Genomic DNA, 19,511 nt, shown 5'->3' on the forward strand with positions numbered 1-19,511 from the left:
GATAATAAATAGAAAACACTTACTGAGTGTTTTTGTATGTGTCAGGCACTTTTCCCATCTATTAATCTACCACCTCTATGATGTTGCTCCTATTTTCCTCTTTACAGACAAAGTGATAGAAACATTAATTTACTGTCCAACATCACATAAGAAGTAAGTGGTGTAGTTAAGATCTGAACACAGGTGGTTTGGCTTCACAGCTCTAGATCTCCATGACCATACAATACTGCATCTTCAGACTATAGAATCTTACTCCCTTCCGTTGTAACGGTGGATTCTGTCCAGTTCCAATCACTTGTCAATCAATCAAGCTGATTTTTCATGTCCTCTTCATATTTCTTATTGAGGCATTGAATTGCTATTTTCCTCATACAAAACCAGAAATTATAGAACAGAAGTTGTAAATTGTATTCCTGGGAGCCAAGCAAGAAATATGATGAGTGTAAAGTGTATCAGATTTAAGAAAACTCAACTGCAGGGATATGGTCAAAGATATTTTATTTTATGAATACATGGAGTATATATACCTCTACCATAACTCAAAAATCTATGCTACTAGAGATGATATAACTTTCATATTGAATAAATTCTAATTGAAAATAGAAATATTTAATCATGAAATATATTATTGTATCTTATTACTCCTTTGATTTAGAAACAAAATCTGGCAGTTTTCTTTCTGACTAGTGTGACATCGTTTGTTTTCTCTTGAATTACCTAGTAGAAAATTCAGACTTGGGTCTAATAACCAGGAGTGATATTTAGAGGTTTTTTTTCCTGTTTAATAATAGATAAGAGCTGTTTGCAAATGCATGCACTTTGAATATAGGTCAAATTTTTGCACAAGCATTTTTATATTTAGAGTTGCTTTTCTGATGATATAAATAGAATTTTGATAATCTGAGGTTGCTATATATTTTTCAATATTACATTGCACTATATCATTAATGTTTTTTTTTGCTCTTTATTTACACCATCCTATTGAGAGAGGTGAGCTAAAATGTTCATATAACACATAATATTATTTTATTGTCATATAATTGGTAATAAAGAAATCTTTTAAAATAATTCATTCTTCAACTCTATAATTTTAGATATCTAGACAGGTTATTACTTTCATTTCTGTAAATGCATTTTAGCAATTAGCTTGCATTATTCTTTGCCAAATTAAGTTTGCAAAGACACAGTTTAAAAAAAAGGAATCAGTCAATTGAATTATTTATTTGTTTAATTATTTGTGGATGCCTTTGCAGAGAAATATTCAGAGTGGTTACATGATTTTCAGTGTCAAACCAAGGCCGTGTATTTAATCAAAGCTTTGCAAATATTTAAGTTAAAATATTTTCTTTTGCCTCACATGAGTAACTCATTTTCTTTAAACATTTCCAAAGACCTTTTGGCCCCATGTTGCCTAACCTCCATGCAGTACCCAAGGCCACCATCTTGTGTATCCAAGTTATTAAGTAGAGTGTTGGATGACCAGTTCAATTTTGGGGAACACATTCAACTTATGATATTAATCACTGTTCTGTGATGGGCTTCATTTTTTACTTTTTAGCATTGAAAAATCACTTCAAAAAGTAAACTCATATTCAGTGTCATGCAAAATATTGCCACTTTGGATTTTATTTTTTAAAATGTTTGATATTATTACCAATATGGCCAGAATACAATTTGTAGCCAGTAATTTCAACCATCTCACATTAAAAATATGAAGCTTTTCTTTCCCCCAACATATTTTTAACTAATATCTTGATATTGAACCTGTTAGGAGAGTCTTAGCCAAAATTTCTGAGGAATGATCAAACTTTTCATCAACAACACAAACAAATATGGTGAATTGAGTGGTATTATTTGCCTGTATTCTCATGTGGTAACAGACATATGAATGCTTGTCTCTGTTTGAAGCACAGAATTTTTGCTAAATCCTAAAGATCCTCAAAAATCTCTAAAAGATTTGATGCCCAATTATTTCATTTAATACAACAGAATTTCACAATATCATTGTTCATTTTATAATTATATGGAAAAATAAACCATTTAAACATTTAGTTTTAGTTTCTGCTTGTTAAATTTTTCATGTCATAATTTTCTGTACAGTGGTCATTGTAAGATTTGCTTAAAGTAAAATAGTTTTGACACAGTTTCATTTTGCTTATTTACTAAACATGTTGGAATACTGTATTTTTCCAGAAAGAAATATTCTTGGCATTGTAGTACTGTGGTCAGGTAAATTGAAGGATGCATGCTGTGTGCTTAGTAGCTCAGTCATGTCCGACTCTTTGTGACCCTTTGGACTATAGCCTTCCAGGCCTCTCTGTCCATGGGATTTTTCAGGTAAGAATACTAGAGTGGGTTGCCATTTCTTCTTCCAGGGAATCTTCCTGACCCGGGATTGAACCCGTGTCTCCTGTGTTTCCTGCATTGCAGGTGGATTCTTCACCTGCTTAGCCATTGGAAAGCCTAAGTTGAAGAATCTTATGCTACAAAATTCTCGTATTACTGTTGTGCTGTGCTGTGCTTAGTCGCTCAGTTGTGTCTGACTCTTTGCGACCCCATGGCCGGTAGCCAGCCAGGCCCTTCTGTCCATGGGGATTCTCCAGGCAAGAATACTGGAGTGGGTTGCCATGCTCTCCTCCAGGGAATCTTCCAAACCCAGGGATGGAACCTGTGTCTCTTATGTCTCCTACGTTGGCAGGCAGGTTCTTTACCCACTAGTGCCACCTGGGAAGACCCAGTTAATCACGCAGATAGGCAGTTCTACATCTTCCCAGAGCCACTTCATCTCGTCCATGAGGACCTTCTTGCAAGTTTGAGAAGCAGGTGCAGCAAGGCATGTGACAGCATTTTATAGCATGCTATAAGAATTAGATGACATTTTATATTATCTTTAAATACTAAGGAATTGGATTGTATGAATGCTCTTGCAATTTTGTGACTGTGTTTTTGAGACAGAGAAACGAGAAGATAGGGAAAGTAGAAAAGAGACAACATGAGCTTGTGATGTCCATACCTTACTCTCTGTTCGTGTGGCTCTCAGAGTCTCTTGGTTCTGCTGCCTCCAGTTTCCTCCTATATAGGATGAAAATTCAGTCAGGACACAGAGGACCCTAAGACACTGCTTTGTCAGTAGGGCTTAGTGACTTGTCCTACTGGCTAAAGATGGGAAGAAGGTATTAGTGCCTGGATCTTCTGTCCCTATGAGAGAGGAGACAGAATGGAAGGCTGTGGATGCCCTGATGAGGATGATGATCTGAGAAATGATGCTTCAGTCTCACACTCAAAGAAAAAGGAGTGTACTAGGAGCACGCTACTATCAGTTTTGATGAGGCCTTGGGGAAGCAGTCCCACGACAGTTTGTTGAGATGAACCCGGATAATTGCTCCAGTGTTAATATCTATAAGAAAAGGTCTTGGGAAAGGAATTTTATTTACAAGGAATAAACAAGTTCCATATGGGGAAGTCTTCCTTTTAGGAAGCCTTCTTAAAAGGGTTCCTAGAAGTTTAAGAATACACCAGAGTTAAAGAAGACATCCAGCATGTGCTCCTTCCTGGCTTTGAGTTACCAGGGGAATGGAAAGTCTTAAGTATGAAATTTGAATCGGAATGAGCCCATATTTCCTGGTGGCTCAGATAGTAAAGAATTCGCCTGCAATGCAGGAAGCCCGGATTCGATCCCTGGGTTGGGAAGATCCCTTGGATCTGGCATGGCAACCCATTCCAGTATTCTTGCCTGGGAAATCCCATGGACAGAGGAGCCTGGCGGGCTTCAGTCCATAGCATCACAAACAGTCAGACGTGACTGAGCACACACTCATAAGCCCACATTGCTAGTGACTCCAAATACTAAGTAAAAGTAATGGAAAAAAACCCATGTTTAGAGGAAAATAAAGTCACTGTAGCCTTCAAATTATTTCTCTGAAGAATTTTTTCAAACAGAATATCAAGCACAAGACCAAAGAGAAGCAGATACACAAGGAAATGAGGTATCAAAGATAAGAACCAGCAGATGAAAGACAGAAAAGGACTCCAGGTGGTATGATAATCAGACATAATGAACATTGACGTTTGCAAAGCTTATGAAATGAAACCAAATCTGAAAATTTCGGCAGGAATTTTTACAAACTGAAAAATATGAGTAACCAGTCCTCACATAACAAACACGTTTTCCACACTCTGTAATACCCCTCATATTATCTTGTCATTATTCCTGCATGAGTAATCACTCCTAGCAGTATAATTTAGTTTTACCCATTTTATACTTTATATCAATGAACGTATGTTGTTTATACTCTTGTCTGTCATATATCTAATTTTAGTAGATAGTTCTAGACAGTTTCCCCAAGTTCTTGTGCCAGTTTTCCTCCCCTTTCACAGCATATGAGAGTTCCAGTTGTTCCTAATTATCTGACATTTTCCCATCCTTTTATTTAAGCTGTTTTAGTCTGTGTGTAGTGTTAGTATGTATGTTTTAAATTTGCATTTCCTTGATGACTACTGAAGTCAAGTGTCTTTTCATATGGTTACTATTTTAATAAGTATATTTTGTGGTGTAAATTCTCTTTTCAGGCCTTTAGCCCATTTTTCTATGGATATTTTTAGGTTGATTTGTAATTATATGTTGCAGCTATGAATTCATGAGACGTTGTAGTAAGAATACAACTGGTTTTTACTCAATGATGGAGAGAGAAGATTTTAATGTCAGTATAGATTAATTTATCATTTTATCTTTATTCCTTTTTGTATCTTTTCTAAGAAATCTTCACTAAATCTTTAATAATGGTCTCCTATATTTTACTCCTGAACTATTTATTGCTTTCCCTTTAACCTTTAGATCTGCTATTAATCTAGTGTTGGTTATGATATCGGGTGAGGTAGAGGTCAAGAAGATATGTTCTCCCCACAAATATTGATATCTAACTAATCCAGTCCCATTTATTGAAATGACCATCTTTTTCCTGCTGTATTTCCCATTAGTCAGATGACTGCACCTCTGTGAATCTGTTTCTGGACTCTATTCTGTTCCATTTCTCAGTTGTTTATCCTTGCGTCAATACTCCACTCATTAATTACTGTATCTTTTAATGGCATTGTTACATGGTTTAAATTCTTTAGTTTTCTTTAGTATTTCTTTGCCTATTTTTGACTCTCAATTTCCATTTCCATTTTGGCTGGTTAATTTCTCTAAAAAAAGACTGGCTAGGATTTTGAATTGTATTGCATTGAAACTAGATTAATTAGGAAGAGAATGGGTTTCTTTGCAATATTGAGTCCTCTAAGTCTTAGACATGGTGTATTTCTCCACTTCTTTATTATTTATTTCAATAACACTTTGCATTCTCCTGAGTAAACAGCTCCCAAATCTTTTGCTAGAATTATTTTTGTGTATTCATTGCCTTTTATTAAATTTAAATTGTATGTATTTAAGGTGTACAACATGATGTTTTGATATACATGTACATACTGAAATGATTACTACAATCAAGCTAATTAACATCTCTATCTCCAGCATTTTCTTTCATGATGAGAGCACTTGAGGTCTACTCTCTTAGCAAAGTTCCAGTATATAATACAGTATTATTAACTATGCTGTAATTAAATCTCTAGACTTGACTAATCCTACCTGACTACAACTTTGGGCTCTTTGAAAACATGTCCTGGATCATAAGGCAGTTGTATTTCCAGTTTTTTAAGGAATCTCCACACTGTTCTCCATAGTGGCTGTACTAGTTTGCATTCCCACCAACAGTGTAAGAGAGTTCCCTTTTCTCCACACCCTCTCCAGCATTTATTGCTTGTAGACTTTTGGATCGCAGCTATTCTGACTGGCGTGAAATGGTACCTCATAGTGATTTTGATTTGCATTTCTCTGATAAATCGCAGCACTGTTTATAATAGCCAGGACATGGAAGCAACCTAGATGACCATCAGCAGATGAATGGATAAGAAAGCTGTGGTACATATACACAATGGAGTATTACTCAGCCATTAAAAAGAATACATTTGAATCAGTTCTAATGAGATGGATGAAACTGGAACCCATTATACAGAGTGAAGTAAGCCAGAAAGAAAAACACCAATACAGTATACTAATGCATATATATGGAATTTAGAAAGATGGTAACAATAACCCTGTGTACGAGACAGCAAAAGAGACACAGATGTATAGATCAGTCTTATGGACTCTGTGGGAGAGGGAGAGGGTGGGGAGATTTGGGAGAATGGCATTGAAACGTGTATAATATCATGTATGAAACGAGTCGCCAGTCCAGGTTTGATGCACGATACTGGATGCTTGGGGCTGGTGCACTGGGACAACCCAGAGGGAGGGTATGGGGAGGGAGGAGGGAAGAGGGTTCAGGATGGGGAACACAGGTATACCTGTGGCAGATTCATTTTGATATTTGGCAAAACTAATACAATATTGTAAAGTTTAAAAATAAAATAAAATAAAATAAAAAAAAGAAAACATGTCCTCTTACCCGCATCTCCCAACCCTGGTAGCGATGATTCTGCTTTCTACTTCTATGAATTTAACTTTTTTTAGAGTCTGTATGTAAGTGAGATCATGCAGTATTTTTATTTCTGTGTCTGGCTTATTTCATCTAGCATGATATCCTTCAGGTTGATCCATGTTTTGTCACAAAGGCAGGAGCTCCTTTTTTTAAAGCCAACTAATATTCCGTTGTGTGTTTATACCACAATATCTTAATCCATTCATGCATCAACAGACACAGGTTGTTTTCACATCTTACTGAACCAGATTCGTTTGCCTGATTTACAGCAAGCCAAATCCTGTGATTCCATGGTTTGCAGCAGAGAAACGGTTTATCCATGAGGCAGCCAAGTGAGAAGAACAAATGTCAAATCTGTATCCCCTAAAGGCTAAAGGCTTGGGATAGTTACATGATAAAGCTGAGGCATGGGGAGAGTGGGAAAAGGTAATAGGAGAAGAGAAAAAAGTAAGGTAATCATTGTTCTGTGCAAACATGACTAGGCTACATGCTTCGCCATGGGACATAAATTCTGAAAATGGCCCTGAACTTTTGTGACGTCGAAAGGAACCATATGCTTCATTTACAAATGTCTACTTATTAAATATTTTTGTGGGTAAGAAGTGGCAATGCAGAAGATTTGCTATAATCATAGATGACAGAAATAATTTTCCATTTTTAGGAACTCTACCAATGATTTTATTTTGCTGTAAGAGAAAGGGATAACAGGATGAGATGGTTGGATAGCATCACCAACTCAATGGGTGTGAATTTAAGCAAACTCAGGGACATGGTGACGGATAGGGAAGCCTGGGGCCCTGCAGTGCATGGGGTCGCAAAGAATCTGCTACGACTTAGCGACTGAACAATATTTATTAAGCTAGTAGAATGAATAACAATAGTGAAGCAGTATTGGTGAGATCTTGCAGAAACAGTTTTATTTGGTAGCAATTTGGCAGTATAGAATATGAGCTTTAAAACAAGTAATAAGTATATGTGGATGTATTTATTTTTAGGACTCTAGGCTAGGAGAATAAACCACACAATAAAGTAATGTTTGTTGAAATGATCTTTTTTTCATATTCAAAGATGCGAGTTAATCTTCAAATAGCACAGTAAAACAAATCTTTGACAAAACTATACAATCTTTGACAAAACTATGGTGTAAGAGTGTGTTGACACACCTCAAAAGATATAATTATGAATTATAATTCAAACATGAAAACTGTTGTTACATGAAAATTCACATACAAAATGTCAGTGTGAAAGAGTAACATATAATTTAAGTTAAAAGGTAGCACTAAAAATACTAGTGAATGTTAATTTAAACAGTCAAAGATGCACAACTGTCAATGAATTAGGTGGGAATATGGGACGGTGCAAACCTGTGTATTTAGGTAAAATTTCACCTTAAATTTAAGCACCCCAAGTGGGTAGCCATTCCCTTCTCCAGGGGCTCTTCCTGACTCAGGGACTGAACCTAGGTGTCCTGCATTGCAGGCAGATTCTTAACCGTCTGAACTACCAGGACAAGCATGATTTCAAAGGTAGACAGAAATCTTCCCCGCATGTGAATCCCAGTAAGTGAGAAATCCTGCATTAAATCCCACGATGTTCTCCGCAAGAATGATAGGATGCCTTCTGGTTTCACAGTGCAGGCCATAGGCAGTCCTTAGCAGCAGTGCTTGAGAGTGAATTCACATAATCTGATGCTTGCTCACCTTTCATTTTAACAAGAACTACTACTACAGTAGCTAACATTTATTGAAAATATAACTATATTCTAGGAAGTACATGGTTGCATTCATATCCAATTCATTACAAACCATGCTTTACAGACAGTACCACATTCAAACTTCCTGACAACACAATGAGGTAAGTTATACTTGCTCTGAAAGGTTAAGGAACTTCCTAGAGTCACACAGCTTACAAGTGGCAAAACTAAGCTTTGAACTTGCTTGTCTAACTCTGGAGCTAGTGCTGTCTACCACTTTGCTATACTATATTTTATTGACAGAAGATAGTGTGGGAACTTACTCTCAGGTGAATAGGGAGTAGGTGAGCTATCAACAGGGGCTTCCCAGGCAGTGCTAGTGGTAAAGAACCCGCCTGCCAGTGCAGGAGATGTAAGGGACACGGGTTCGATCCTTGGGTCAGGAAGACCCCCTGGAGAAGGGAATGGCTACCCATTTCAGTATTCTTGCCTGGAGAATCCCATGGACAGAGGAGCCAGGTGGGCTACAGTCCATAGGGTCACAAGGAGTCGGACATGACTGAAGTGACTTAGCATGCACGCACAAGCTATCAACAACTGACTTCCACTGGAAAACATATTATCAACAGAAATCACAATCTATGTTATGGACGCTTACAGCCAGGTACCTAAAGAGAATGAAAAATATCACCCTGTAGTAACTTTTCATTTTCTTATAGAATCTAACTGGTCTTGGGGCACCTACTGCATGTATATTTGCTCCAATGTTTACTGACTTAGCTTTTTGGTAACCATCAATAACAATCAGCATAATGCAGATATTGGCTTGAGTTGAATACAGAACAATGTGGGCTCTCTGTGGGTCATATAAGTTATGAACTGGTGATGGTAGACCTAATGCTTGGGTAAATCATTTGAACTTTATTCTGTAGGAAGCATAAAACCATTTGAGTTTTCTAATAGTGTTGTGATGATATAATCATATTCTATGAAGATTCATCTGACTGTGGTGTACAGAATGGATGGAGTGAGGAGAAACTGGGGACTGGAGAATATCTAGGAGGGGTTTCAATCATTCAGGTGAGAGATTTGAAATAGTCATAAAATCATTCTTTCCTGATCCCTAACGTTATGATTGCAACTATGCCAGTGGGATTTAACACATTTTAATGGTGCCAGGCATTATGCCAAGTGATGCAAGGGTGAAATTGACTTGCAAAATTTTCCCCAAAGATAAAAATGAAGTTTTCAAGTGAAATTTAAGGTGTTAGGAGGGATGGGGATTTGGATGCCTGGTAAAATGTTGTAGTAGGTCTAGCTAAAGATTCCATCCCATCAGACCCTTCCCAGTCCCAGTGTCTGTTCTTTCAGCCTAGGGGTGTCACAGACATGGGGAGTCTCAGAGTTAAAATGCTATTGGTAGGGGTCCAAGTCACCAAGGTCCCAGTGATGGCAGGAAAAAGTTATATTTTCCTGGAGTTTATTCTTGGCTACATACACTAGTACAACCAAATATTCCCTTATTTTGGCCGTGCACTATCTCATGTGGTTTCAAAAGATTCAAGCACATCCTTTATGATATCATACAACTGGATGGCTATAATTCTAGAACATTATGATCGTAAGAACTTAAGCTGATGATATTGCCCTGATAATGGGTTTGTTCTAATGTTTCTTGTAGCTTAGGCATGAATATTTCAATTTCAGATCACAGGTCTTAGAAGTGAGATTCCCCACTTTTTCTCCCTTTCTCATTCTTCCCTGCTTAATTGTGGTGAATGTAATTGGGTAGGAACCCTCATATTAGATGTGAAGTCATTCCCACTAAAAGGACTGAATTTTCCTAGCCCACATTAGCTTTTTTAGGGAAGACTTAATGTCTCTGTTCCTCAAACTATAGATAAAGGGATTTAGCATTGGAGTTACCACCGTGTACATCACTGATGCAACTGCATCCTTCTGTGCCGAGTGGTTGGAGAGGGGGCTGAAGTAAACACAAAAGGAACTCCCAAAGTATAGAGAGACCACAGAGAGGTGAGAGCTGCAGGTGGAAAAGGCTTTCCACTTCCCCTGAGCTGAGGGGATCTTCAGGATTGTGGAGAAAATGTATGCATAAGAGATAACCAGGCAAAGTACGCAAACCAGACCCATAAGACCCCCTACAGTGAAGATCACCAGTTCATTGATGAAGGGGTCTGTGCAGGACAGACTCAGAAGGGGGTTGATGTCGCAGAAGAAGTGTGCAATCTCTTGGTGTGCACAGAAGGACAGGCTGCTCATCAAGAGTGTGTGTAGGAGGGAGTGGAGGGCGTTCGTGACCCAGGATGCAGACACTAGGAAGCCACAGAGGCCAGGGCTCATGACCATGATGTAATGGAGTGGGTAGCATAAGGCCACGTAGCGGTCATAGGCCATGACAGCCAAGAGGGATGCCTCCAGCATCCCAAACATCAAGAAAAAATACAGTTGTGATAGACACCCTGTGTAGGAGATGACCTGATTCTGGGCCCATATATTTGCCAGCGTCTTGGGGATTGTGGTAGAAACAAAGCAGATATCAGTGAGGGAGAGGTTGGCCAGGAAGAAGAACATAGGAGTGTGGAGTTGAGCATGGGCAGTGATGGCCAGAATGATGAGGAGGTTCCCCGTCACTGTGACCAGGTACATGGACAGGAACAGACCAAAGAGGGGCCACTGCTGCTCTGGCTGTTGGGAGAGTCCCAGAAGGAAAAATTCTGAGACACTGGTCAAGTTTTCCCATTCCATTTGTCTGTAAGCAGAAAGTAGAGTTAATTGAATGAGATTGGTAAGCCCTGGATTGTGAGCTCTGAAAATTATGAGATATTCCAGCGTTGATATTCTAGGGTGGGGTTGAATCATATAAAATCTCCAATATTTAACTGCTTGTTGTTCAATCACCAAGTTGTGTCTGACTCTGTGCTACCCCATGGACCATAGCCTGCCAGGCCTCCCTATCCCTCACTATCTCCTGGAGTTTGCCCAAGTTCATGTCCATTGAATTGGTGATGCCACCTGCAGAAATACCAGTTGCATCTAGTTCAGCTGACTGTTTGCAAATGCTTGTGCTTGGTGCCATGGAAAACTGAAGATTTGTCTGCAATGGGAGAAGAGGTTTTTGAAAAAACTTTATTATATAAGTGTTAATCCAATATGGGCTTTCCTGGTGGCTCAGATGGTAATGAATCTGCCCGCAATGCAGAGAGAGACCCTGGTTCGATCCGTGGGTCGAGATCGACCCTTGGAGAAGGGCATGGCAATCCAATCCTGTATTCTTGCCTGGAGAATTCCATGGACAGAGGAGCCTGGCTGGCTACAGTCCATGGGTTTGCAAAGTTGGACATGACTGAATGACTAACACTTTCACTTTTCAATCCAGTACATATATCTGGGGGAGTAGGCTGGACATGTTAGTTTGCTTAACTCTTGTGGTATTCGTGTGGACATTATGATAATCCATCCTGGGATTTCATGAGTCAGAAAAGTATTTAACGTATGTTCCCAGTGCTTCAAAAAGAATAGCTGCTGGAGAACGGGTTTGGGAATTGGTAAAAAAGCACATCTAATACTGAAAGCGACTAAACAACAATACTGAAATCATTATCACCACTATCCACACAGCTCATTTGGCCAGAAACCTGGGTATCATTACTGACCCATTTTCCTTCCTCCCTGTCTGCATTCAGGTACCATCAAATCGTGGTAATTTTATTTTCTCAATATAGCTGAAATTTACCTATTTATCTCTATTTACGCACTTCCCTCAGGCCCAGCTGCCACTGCCATCATCTTGGACAGTAACATTTGTTATTTAGATTTTGGCAGTTGTTCTCCTTGCCTCAAGGCAAACCCACCAGCCATCTGTTCTCACAACAGAGAGAATGAGCTTTCAACACATCATAGCTGATTTTATTGCTCCAGCTGAGAAATCCTTCAGGGGCTCCTCTTTACTCTCAGGATAGACTCTAAACTTGTTAACATGGCCTGAAGTCCCTTGACTCCACTGGTATTTATTATAGATGTTTCCAGTTATCATGAACCTCCCTCCTGCACTCCACATCTTATGTACCAATTATACTTTGAATTTTTTAAAAGACCCAGATGCAGTCTCACTTTGGACTTTTGCCCATCTTATTTTCTTGGGCTGGAGTAGTCTTCTCGCTCTCATTCATCAGACATGCCAAACTTCAGATCTCGGCTTAAATGTTAGTTCTGCTAGGAAGCTTTCCCTCCTTGGGTGGGTGGTTTAGTTGCTAAGTTGTGTCTGACTCTTGCGACCCCATGGACTGTAACCCACCAGACTCCTCTGTCCATGGAATTTTCCAGGCAAGAATACTGGAGTGGGTTGCCATTTCCTTCTCCAGGGGCTCTTCCCAACCCAGGGATCAGGCTTGCATCTCCTGCATTACAGGCAGATTCTTTACCAATTCAGCCACCAGGAAATCTTCCCTCCTTACCCTCACACAAAAAACTCAGGCTCACCGAGTCCCTCCTGGCCCGGTGCCTCCCCCATCACAGCATGTGTCGCTCTGGATTGTGACCATCTATTTACCTCTCTCTGTCTTTCATTCTACTGTGAGCACCACTGAGAGTAGGCAGAGATGTCTATCTTGTTCCTCTTTGGACTCTAACATTAGTCCTGAGCCTAGTACAAATAGGTACTTAGTAAGTACCCATCATGTGAATAAATAAACACCAAAGAGTAGAAAGAATGGAAAGGGAGATTGTAGAGAGGTAATATCAGTCATAGGGAGCAGCCTGAACCTTTCTGTTACTGGTTTCATCCTTAGCTGTGATTAAATAAAGTACTGGCCATAGGAATATGTAGGAAACATTATGGTTACAGAGATATAAAGATGTCAAACAAGCAAAGGCACTCTTGGTGAATTTAACTTGAATGCCTTCTGGACTCAGGTTCAAGTTTGAGAATGAAAATGAAATTTAAAGAGTCCAGGTTCCCCATCGATAAGGAAAGAAACATCCGGGGAGGACTTCCTTGGTGGGCCGGTGGTTAGAAATCACTTGCTGGTACAGGGGATATGGGTTCCAACCTTAATGTGGGAAGCAGCTAAGCCCACATGCCACAGCTACTGAGCCCGAACACCCTGGAACCCATGCTCCCCAGCAAGAGAAGCCACTGTAATGAGAAGTCCCCACACTGCAACTAGAGAAAGCCCATGTGCAGCAACGAAGACTCAGAGCAGTCGAAAATAAATCATAAAAATTTTTAAAAGTATATAAAAAAAGAGAAGCATCTAGGGAGGAGTGGAGTAAAAGATATAAGGTTAAAAACTGAGAGAATTGGGTGGTGGTGGTGGGGGGATTAGAGTGATTAGGACACACCTCAAACTCATTCTCATTGTGGTTCCAAATATAAATAGTTTCATCCCACTTCTAGAAATAATATGTAAATAGATAATAAATAAGCAGCAGTAAGTGGTTGACTAGTATGTTTGTTAAAAGTCTCTAGAAGAATAAACAAGACACCAATAAGAGTAACTACTTGCTGGAGGTCTGGGAATTGCATGAATAAGACACAGGGGAGGGAGGGACTGTTCATGTGTGTGTGTTAGTCACTCAGTCGTGTCCGACTCTTTGCGACCCCATGGATTATAGCCCTCCAGGTTCCTCTGTCCAAGGGGTTCTCCAGGCAAGAATACTAGAGTGGGTTGCCATTCCATTCTCCAGGGATCTTCCCGACTCAGGAGTTGAACCTGGGTCTCCTGCATTGCAGGTGGAGTCTTTACCATCTGAGCCACCAGGGAAACCCTTTCATGTGTATATTTTAGCATATTTTGAGGTTTGAACCACTCAGTGACCATACCACTTACTGAAAATTTAATTAATTAATTAAAATTAACTGAAAAATAAATCAATTAATAAATTAATTTCCCCTAAAGCAAACCATAAAAATCTATAAAATGGAAACAATGCAGTATATATGCAGCCACTCTTTGATGGAGATTCCATGAATAGCAGAGAAACTTGTCTTACTGGAGCCATGTCCTTTTAATGCCTTAATGTGGTGTGTGAGCATGAGTGTGTATGTTTGTGTGTTTGTGCATATGTGTGGGTGGGTACATGTGTGTTTCCTGCAGAGGCTGGAGGTTAACAGGATCATCTTGAATTATTTGTGGAGAGAAGTTGCCATTGATTCCCGTGCTTTGTTCTTATAGCATGATGACTTTCAGCTTGTAAGATTAAGGACCCAGGTGTCTGCCCTTTTTGTCCACTAAAGCAGCATATCATTGTTGTTTCAGGACTGTTTGTGAGAGAGAAGTTCCCAAATGACCATAGGGTAGGACAGACAGAGGAGAAAGGGGGAGAAAAAAGGAGCAACATGGAGTCGTGTATCTTCCTTTTCTAATCCTTACCTGGCTGTTGTTGCCAATCACTGAAGGTGTTACTGGCAGGCTTCTATTTGCTTCACACGCATCTCTCCTACAGTGGACCATCAGAAGATGACAAAAACTGCTTTTAAAGGCAGAAGAGGAAATTTGCTTCATGCTCTGGGTGTGTTAAATAATGATTGTTGCTATTGCTTCATCTGCTCAAATTTTCTCTTTGGTCTCACAGTATTAGAGAACTTTTAATTTTTGTCCGTTCTGAGAATGAAAGACAATAGCTCCGGGTTGAGGTTATAATCATACCAGTATATGACATCCCAGAAAGCTGCATTCACAGAATACCACATAGAGCCTAACAAGCACATAGCATCAGAGCATCCCTTTTCTATTTATTTCAGAATTTTCTGCTCATGTTTGCCCCACAAGAAATGTGTTCTTGCAATTTCATACTCCAGGGACGATGATGAAATTGCAGGAACATATTATGGTCTGTGGGCTTCCCTTGTGGCTCAGCTGGTAAAGAATCTGCCTGAAATGCAAGAGACCTGGGTTCGATTCCTGGGTTGGGAAGATCCCCTGGAGAAGGGAAAGGCTACTCACTCCAGTATTCTGGCCTGGAGAATTCTGTGGACTGTATAGTCCATGTGGTTGCAAAGAGTTGGACACGACTGAGAGACTTTCACATTCTTAGCTGTAGGTTGGATTGATCTCAAGATCTGTTAAACTGAAGTTAATTAATTCTGTGTGGTTCTGAGAAGCCACGAGAACTGAGAACCCACTGATGTGTCCCTGCTGTATACTGGTTCAAGAGAGGTTAAGGCAGGACTTCCCTGGTGGTCCAGTAGTTAAAACGCCAAGCTTCTAACGCAGGGGCCAAGGGTTCCATCTCATCCCTGGTTGGGGAACTGGGACCCCATGTGCTGTGTGGTACAGGCAGAATAAAAAAGAGAGGGGGGGTGCTAAAGCATGAGGGACCTGTCTGTGACACCTCTGTGGGCCCAAAAGGATCCTAACATTCCTTTCGCTGGCAAAAAAACCAAGTGTGTTTACTGTTGTGATTTTTTTTCTGTAACCTTTCCTGGAGGTGCTGACAGAGGCCTCCTGCACTATGAAAAAGGCCAGATGAGTTAAACCACTCTCGACTCAGAGAGTACCTTACTATCTTGTTTTCTAGACTTGATCATCCTAGTCCAGGTGAGGCTAAGTTGGTGTCGACCCACTTGTCCTATTTATCCCTCTTTTGTTTTGGAGAGACCAGGGGTGAGAAGCTGGGATGCCTTATCATGGCAGGTAACCAGCAGCCTGTTCATGTGTAAGTTGCATAAGCAGATCTATGGGGCACATGGAAGCTGAAATGACACCCAGCAAGTGACATATCTTCTTTCTTTTAGAAATGGTCACTTCCTAGTCCATCTTCTCCAAGTTCACCTAATTAAGGACACAGAGAATAAAGCAACACCAAACATGGGTGACCTGGGAATATGGGTTATTCTGGGAGTCTCTTTAGAAAGTGGAGCTTCCCTCGTGGTTCAGATGGTAAAAGGATCTGCCTGCAATGCAGGAAACTCGGGTTTGATCCCTGAGTGTGGAAGATCCCCTGGAGAAGGGAATGTCAGTCCACTCCAGTATTCTTGCCTGGAGAATCCCATGGACAGAGGAGCCTAGTGGGCTACAGTCCATGGGTTGCAAAAAGTCAGACATGAACAAGCGACTAACTTAACTGGAGTCTCTTTAGAAAAGTGGACAACCAGTTCATGTGTGTGCTGGAAGTGCTGGCATGATACACCCTTAAATCAGTAATTTAATGGTTTAAACACATTATTCCATTGTATTGAATAAAATAACCACATAATTCTATGCTGAAAAATCTGCTTTAATTTTTTTTTCTACCATGGGCAAAAGTTAATTAGTAAACTGATCTTTTAATAAGGGATGTAATATGATTTGGAACATGTGGTCTTTGACCCTCAGACTCCATTTGACCACGCAGGAATGGCAATAGCACAGCTGAGTGGACAGAGCTGGGAAGACAGAGATGTGGGTGGTTCTGTGCTGGTTTCTGCTTTCTTCCCTGGTGTGGGTACTTCGGATATAGTGGGGTTGAGCGGAGGGGTTGGAGCAGCACCACTGAGGTGTCTCTGCTCCATCCCTGGTGCATGCATGCATGTGCGTTATTGTTATGGCGGTTTTCACCCTTGCTCAAGGATCGGCCAGGACCTGGGCTGGGTCTACTTCTTGCGCATGCGCATGTGCCTGCTAACAGCTGCGGTCTCCACGCTGGCTGGCGGCAGGGCCTTGCTGAACCATCTCCACTTTTTCCACGGTGCAGCATGCACTGGCAGTTGCAGTCTCTGTCTGGCTAGAGGCAGGGCTGGGTCCTGACCTGGCTCTGCTCCTTCCCTGGTGAATGCTCACGTGCATGGGCAATGGTAGCCTCCTCTTTAGTCGGGAGCGGTGCTGGAGCAGGAGTCTGGTGTGGGCTGAGGGATGTGCTGGAGTCTTCCTGGCAGGTTGGCCAGAGCACCAAGAGGTTTCCTATGTGCTGCCTCCTCACTGGGATTGAGAATATCCAAATTTGTGCACAAGCTCTTTAAGAGCAGTGTCAGTTTCTAATAGCCCTCTGATAAGCCCCTCTTGTTTTTCAAGCCATATATGTGGGCTTGTCTTCTGGGTGTTGGATCCTAGGTCTGGGTTGCTTAATATGTGGCTTGAACCCCTCCATCCCCACAGAGGATCACTGAGCCCATGTCCCCCGCTTCTCTGGTTCACTCGTTATGGGTGTGGGTCTTGACTAGATTGCTTCCCTTCTCCTCCTGCCAGACTCCGTGTGGGTTTCTGTACAGCCTTGGTTGCAGAAGAGCCATTCTGCTAGTCTTCAGGTCATTATCGGTAAGAGTTACTCTATATGTATTTGTAGTTTTGGTGTGTTTTTTTGGGGGGAGGTATGCTCAGGGTCTTCTTACTTTACCGTTTTGATTCCACCTCAGCACATAAGGATTTTAAACCAGCTATTATAACTATGTTCCATGAAGTGAAGGAAAATAGGCAACCAATAAATGCAATTATAATCTCAGCAGAAAAACTAAAACAAAACAAAAAAGAAATAGACATTCTCCAACTGCTGATGGCTGATTCACGTTGTTGTGTGGCAGAAACCAACAGAAAATTGTAAAGCAATTTGCCTCCAATTAAAAATAAATTAAAGTAAGCCAGAAGGAAAAACATAAATACAGTATACTAACGCATATATATGGAATTTAGAAAGATGGTAACAATAACCTGGTGTACGAGACAGCTAAAGAGACACTGATGTATAAAACAGTCTTATGGACTCTGTGGGAGAGGGAGAGGGTGGGAAGATTTGGGAGAATGGCAATGAAATATATAAAATATCATGTAGGAAACGAGTTGCCAGTCCAGGTTCGATGCATGATGCTGGATGCTTGGGGCTGGTGCACTGGGACGGCCCAGAGGGATGGTATGGGGAGGGAGGAGGGAGGAGGGTTCGGGATGGGGAGCGCATGTATACCTGTGGCGGATTCATTTTGATATTTGGCAAAACTAATACAATTATGTAAAGTTTAAAAATAAAATAAAATTGGAAGAAAAAAAATAAATTAATTAAAAAAAAGAAACTCTAGAGCTTAAAATTGCAGTTATTTGAAATAAAAACACACGTTGCTGTTTTAATTTACACGGCTTGGTGACATCCTGGATGAAAACCCCGTGGCACAGCATAGGACCTAATAGGCTGCAATATATATATATTAGTTAAGTGGAATTAATCATAAACCTGTCCTCTGGAGCTACACAGGATAAATGTAATACCTTTGATATTAGAAAGATTCTAGATATTAAAAATCACAACCATCAGTTATTCTAAGAGGAGTATTTTATATCTCCTCTGTGGGTTAGCTGTAGAGTCTAAAGAAGAGTATTGCTGCTGCTGCTGCTAAGTTGCTTCAGTCGTGTCCGAATCTGTGCGACCCCATAGACGGCAGCCCACCAGGCTCCCCCGTCCCTGGGATTCTCCAGGCAAGAACACTGGAGTGGGTTGCCATTTCCTTCTCCAATGCAAGAAAGTGAAAAGTGAAAGTGAAGTCGCTCAGTCGTGTCCGACTCTAGTGACCCCATGGACTGCAGCCTACCAGGCTCCTCCATCCGTGGGATTTTCCAGGCAAAAGTACTGGAGTGGGGTGCCATTGCCTTCTCCGAAAGAAGAGCATTAGGCATGAGGAAACTGGAGTCAGATTCTAGAGCAACATCATACTAATTAAAAGGTATTTAGGGCTTCCTTGTGGTCCAGTGGATAAGAATTCACCTGCCAATACAGGAGACACAAGTTCCATCCCTTGCCTGGGGAGATCCCAGTTGCTGCAGAGCCACTAAGCGTGTGTGCCACAACTCCTGAGCCTGTGCTTTAGAGCCTGACAACTGCAACGACTGAAGCCTGGGTGACCTAGAGCCCTTGCTCCACAACAGGAGAAGCCACCACGATGAGAAGGCCATGCACCACAACCAGCGAGTAGCCCCACTGGGGGCAGCCGGAGAAAAGGCTGCACAGCCTGCAAAGACCCAGCACAGCCAAAAATAAATAACACTTAGTAAATAGGTCACTTCAACTTTCAGACATACAACTTTTCTATCTGTAAAGGGGGACTATTTCCATCTATGTCCCAGGGCTATTTTGAAAATTAAGAGACAATACTATATGTAATGTGGTAAATACACATGACCATATACATATGCATATTCAATATTTAATAAAATATCTACTTTCTCTAAACATGCATGGCACGTTTTGCATTTCCTTTGTAGATCTTACCATGTTTTTTTTTAAGTCCCACAGGAACACTTGAAAATACACCCAAAATGGAACTAATTTTTCTTAAATTGCTCCCTTGTTAATTATTTTCATTAAAGGCATCATTTTCCTTT

At 40.7% G+C, this 19,511-nt stretch overlaps 1 protein-coding gene and 1 long non-coding RNA gene across 2 annotated transcripts in view; one reads left to right on the top strand and one right to left on the bottom strand.

The window, feature by feature from the left end:
• Positions 1-19,511, top strand: part of LOC132343033 (uncharacterized) — a 109,398-nt gene that overhangs the window by 34,313 nt on the left and 55,574 nt on the right. The gene's annotated exons all lie outside the window — the stretch shown is intronic.
• Positions 10,033-11,181, bottom strand: OR1G4 (olfactory receptor family 1 subfamily G member 4). The gene has a single exon (XM_002695722.4). The coding sequence runs from the start codon at positions 11,086-11,088 to the stop codon at positions 10,033-10,035; it is 1,056 nt and encodes a 351-aa protein (XP_002695768.2). The 5' UTR covers positions 11,089-11,181.

This window comes from Bos taurus, chromosome 19 (genome assembly GCF_002263795.3).
Source record: "Bos taurus isolate L1 Dominette 01449 registration number 42190680 breed Hereford chromosome 19, ARS-UCD2.0, whole genome shotgun sequence".
Taxonomy (NCBI): Eukaryota; Metazoa; Chordata; class Mammalia; order Artiodactyla; family Bovidae; genus Bos; species Bos taurus.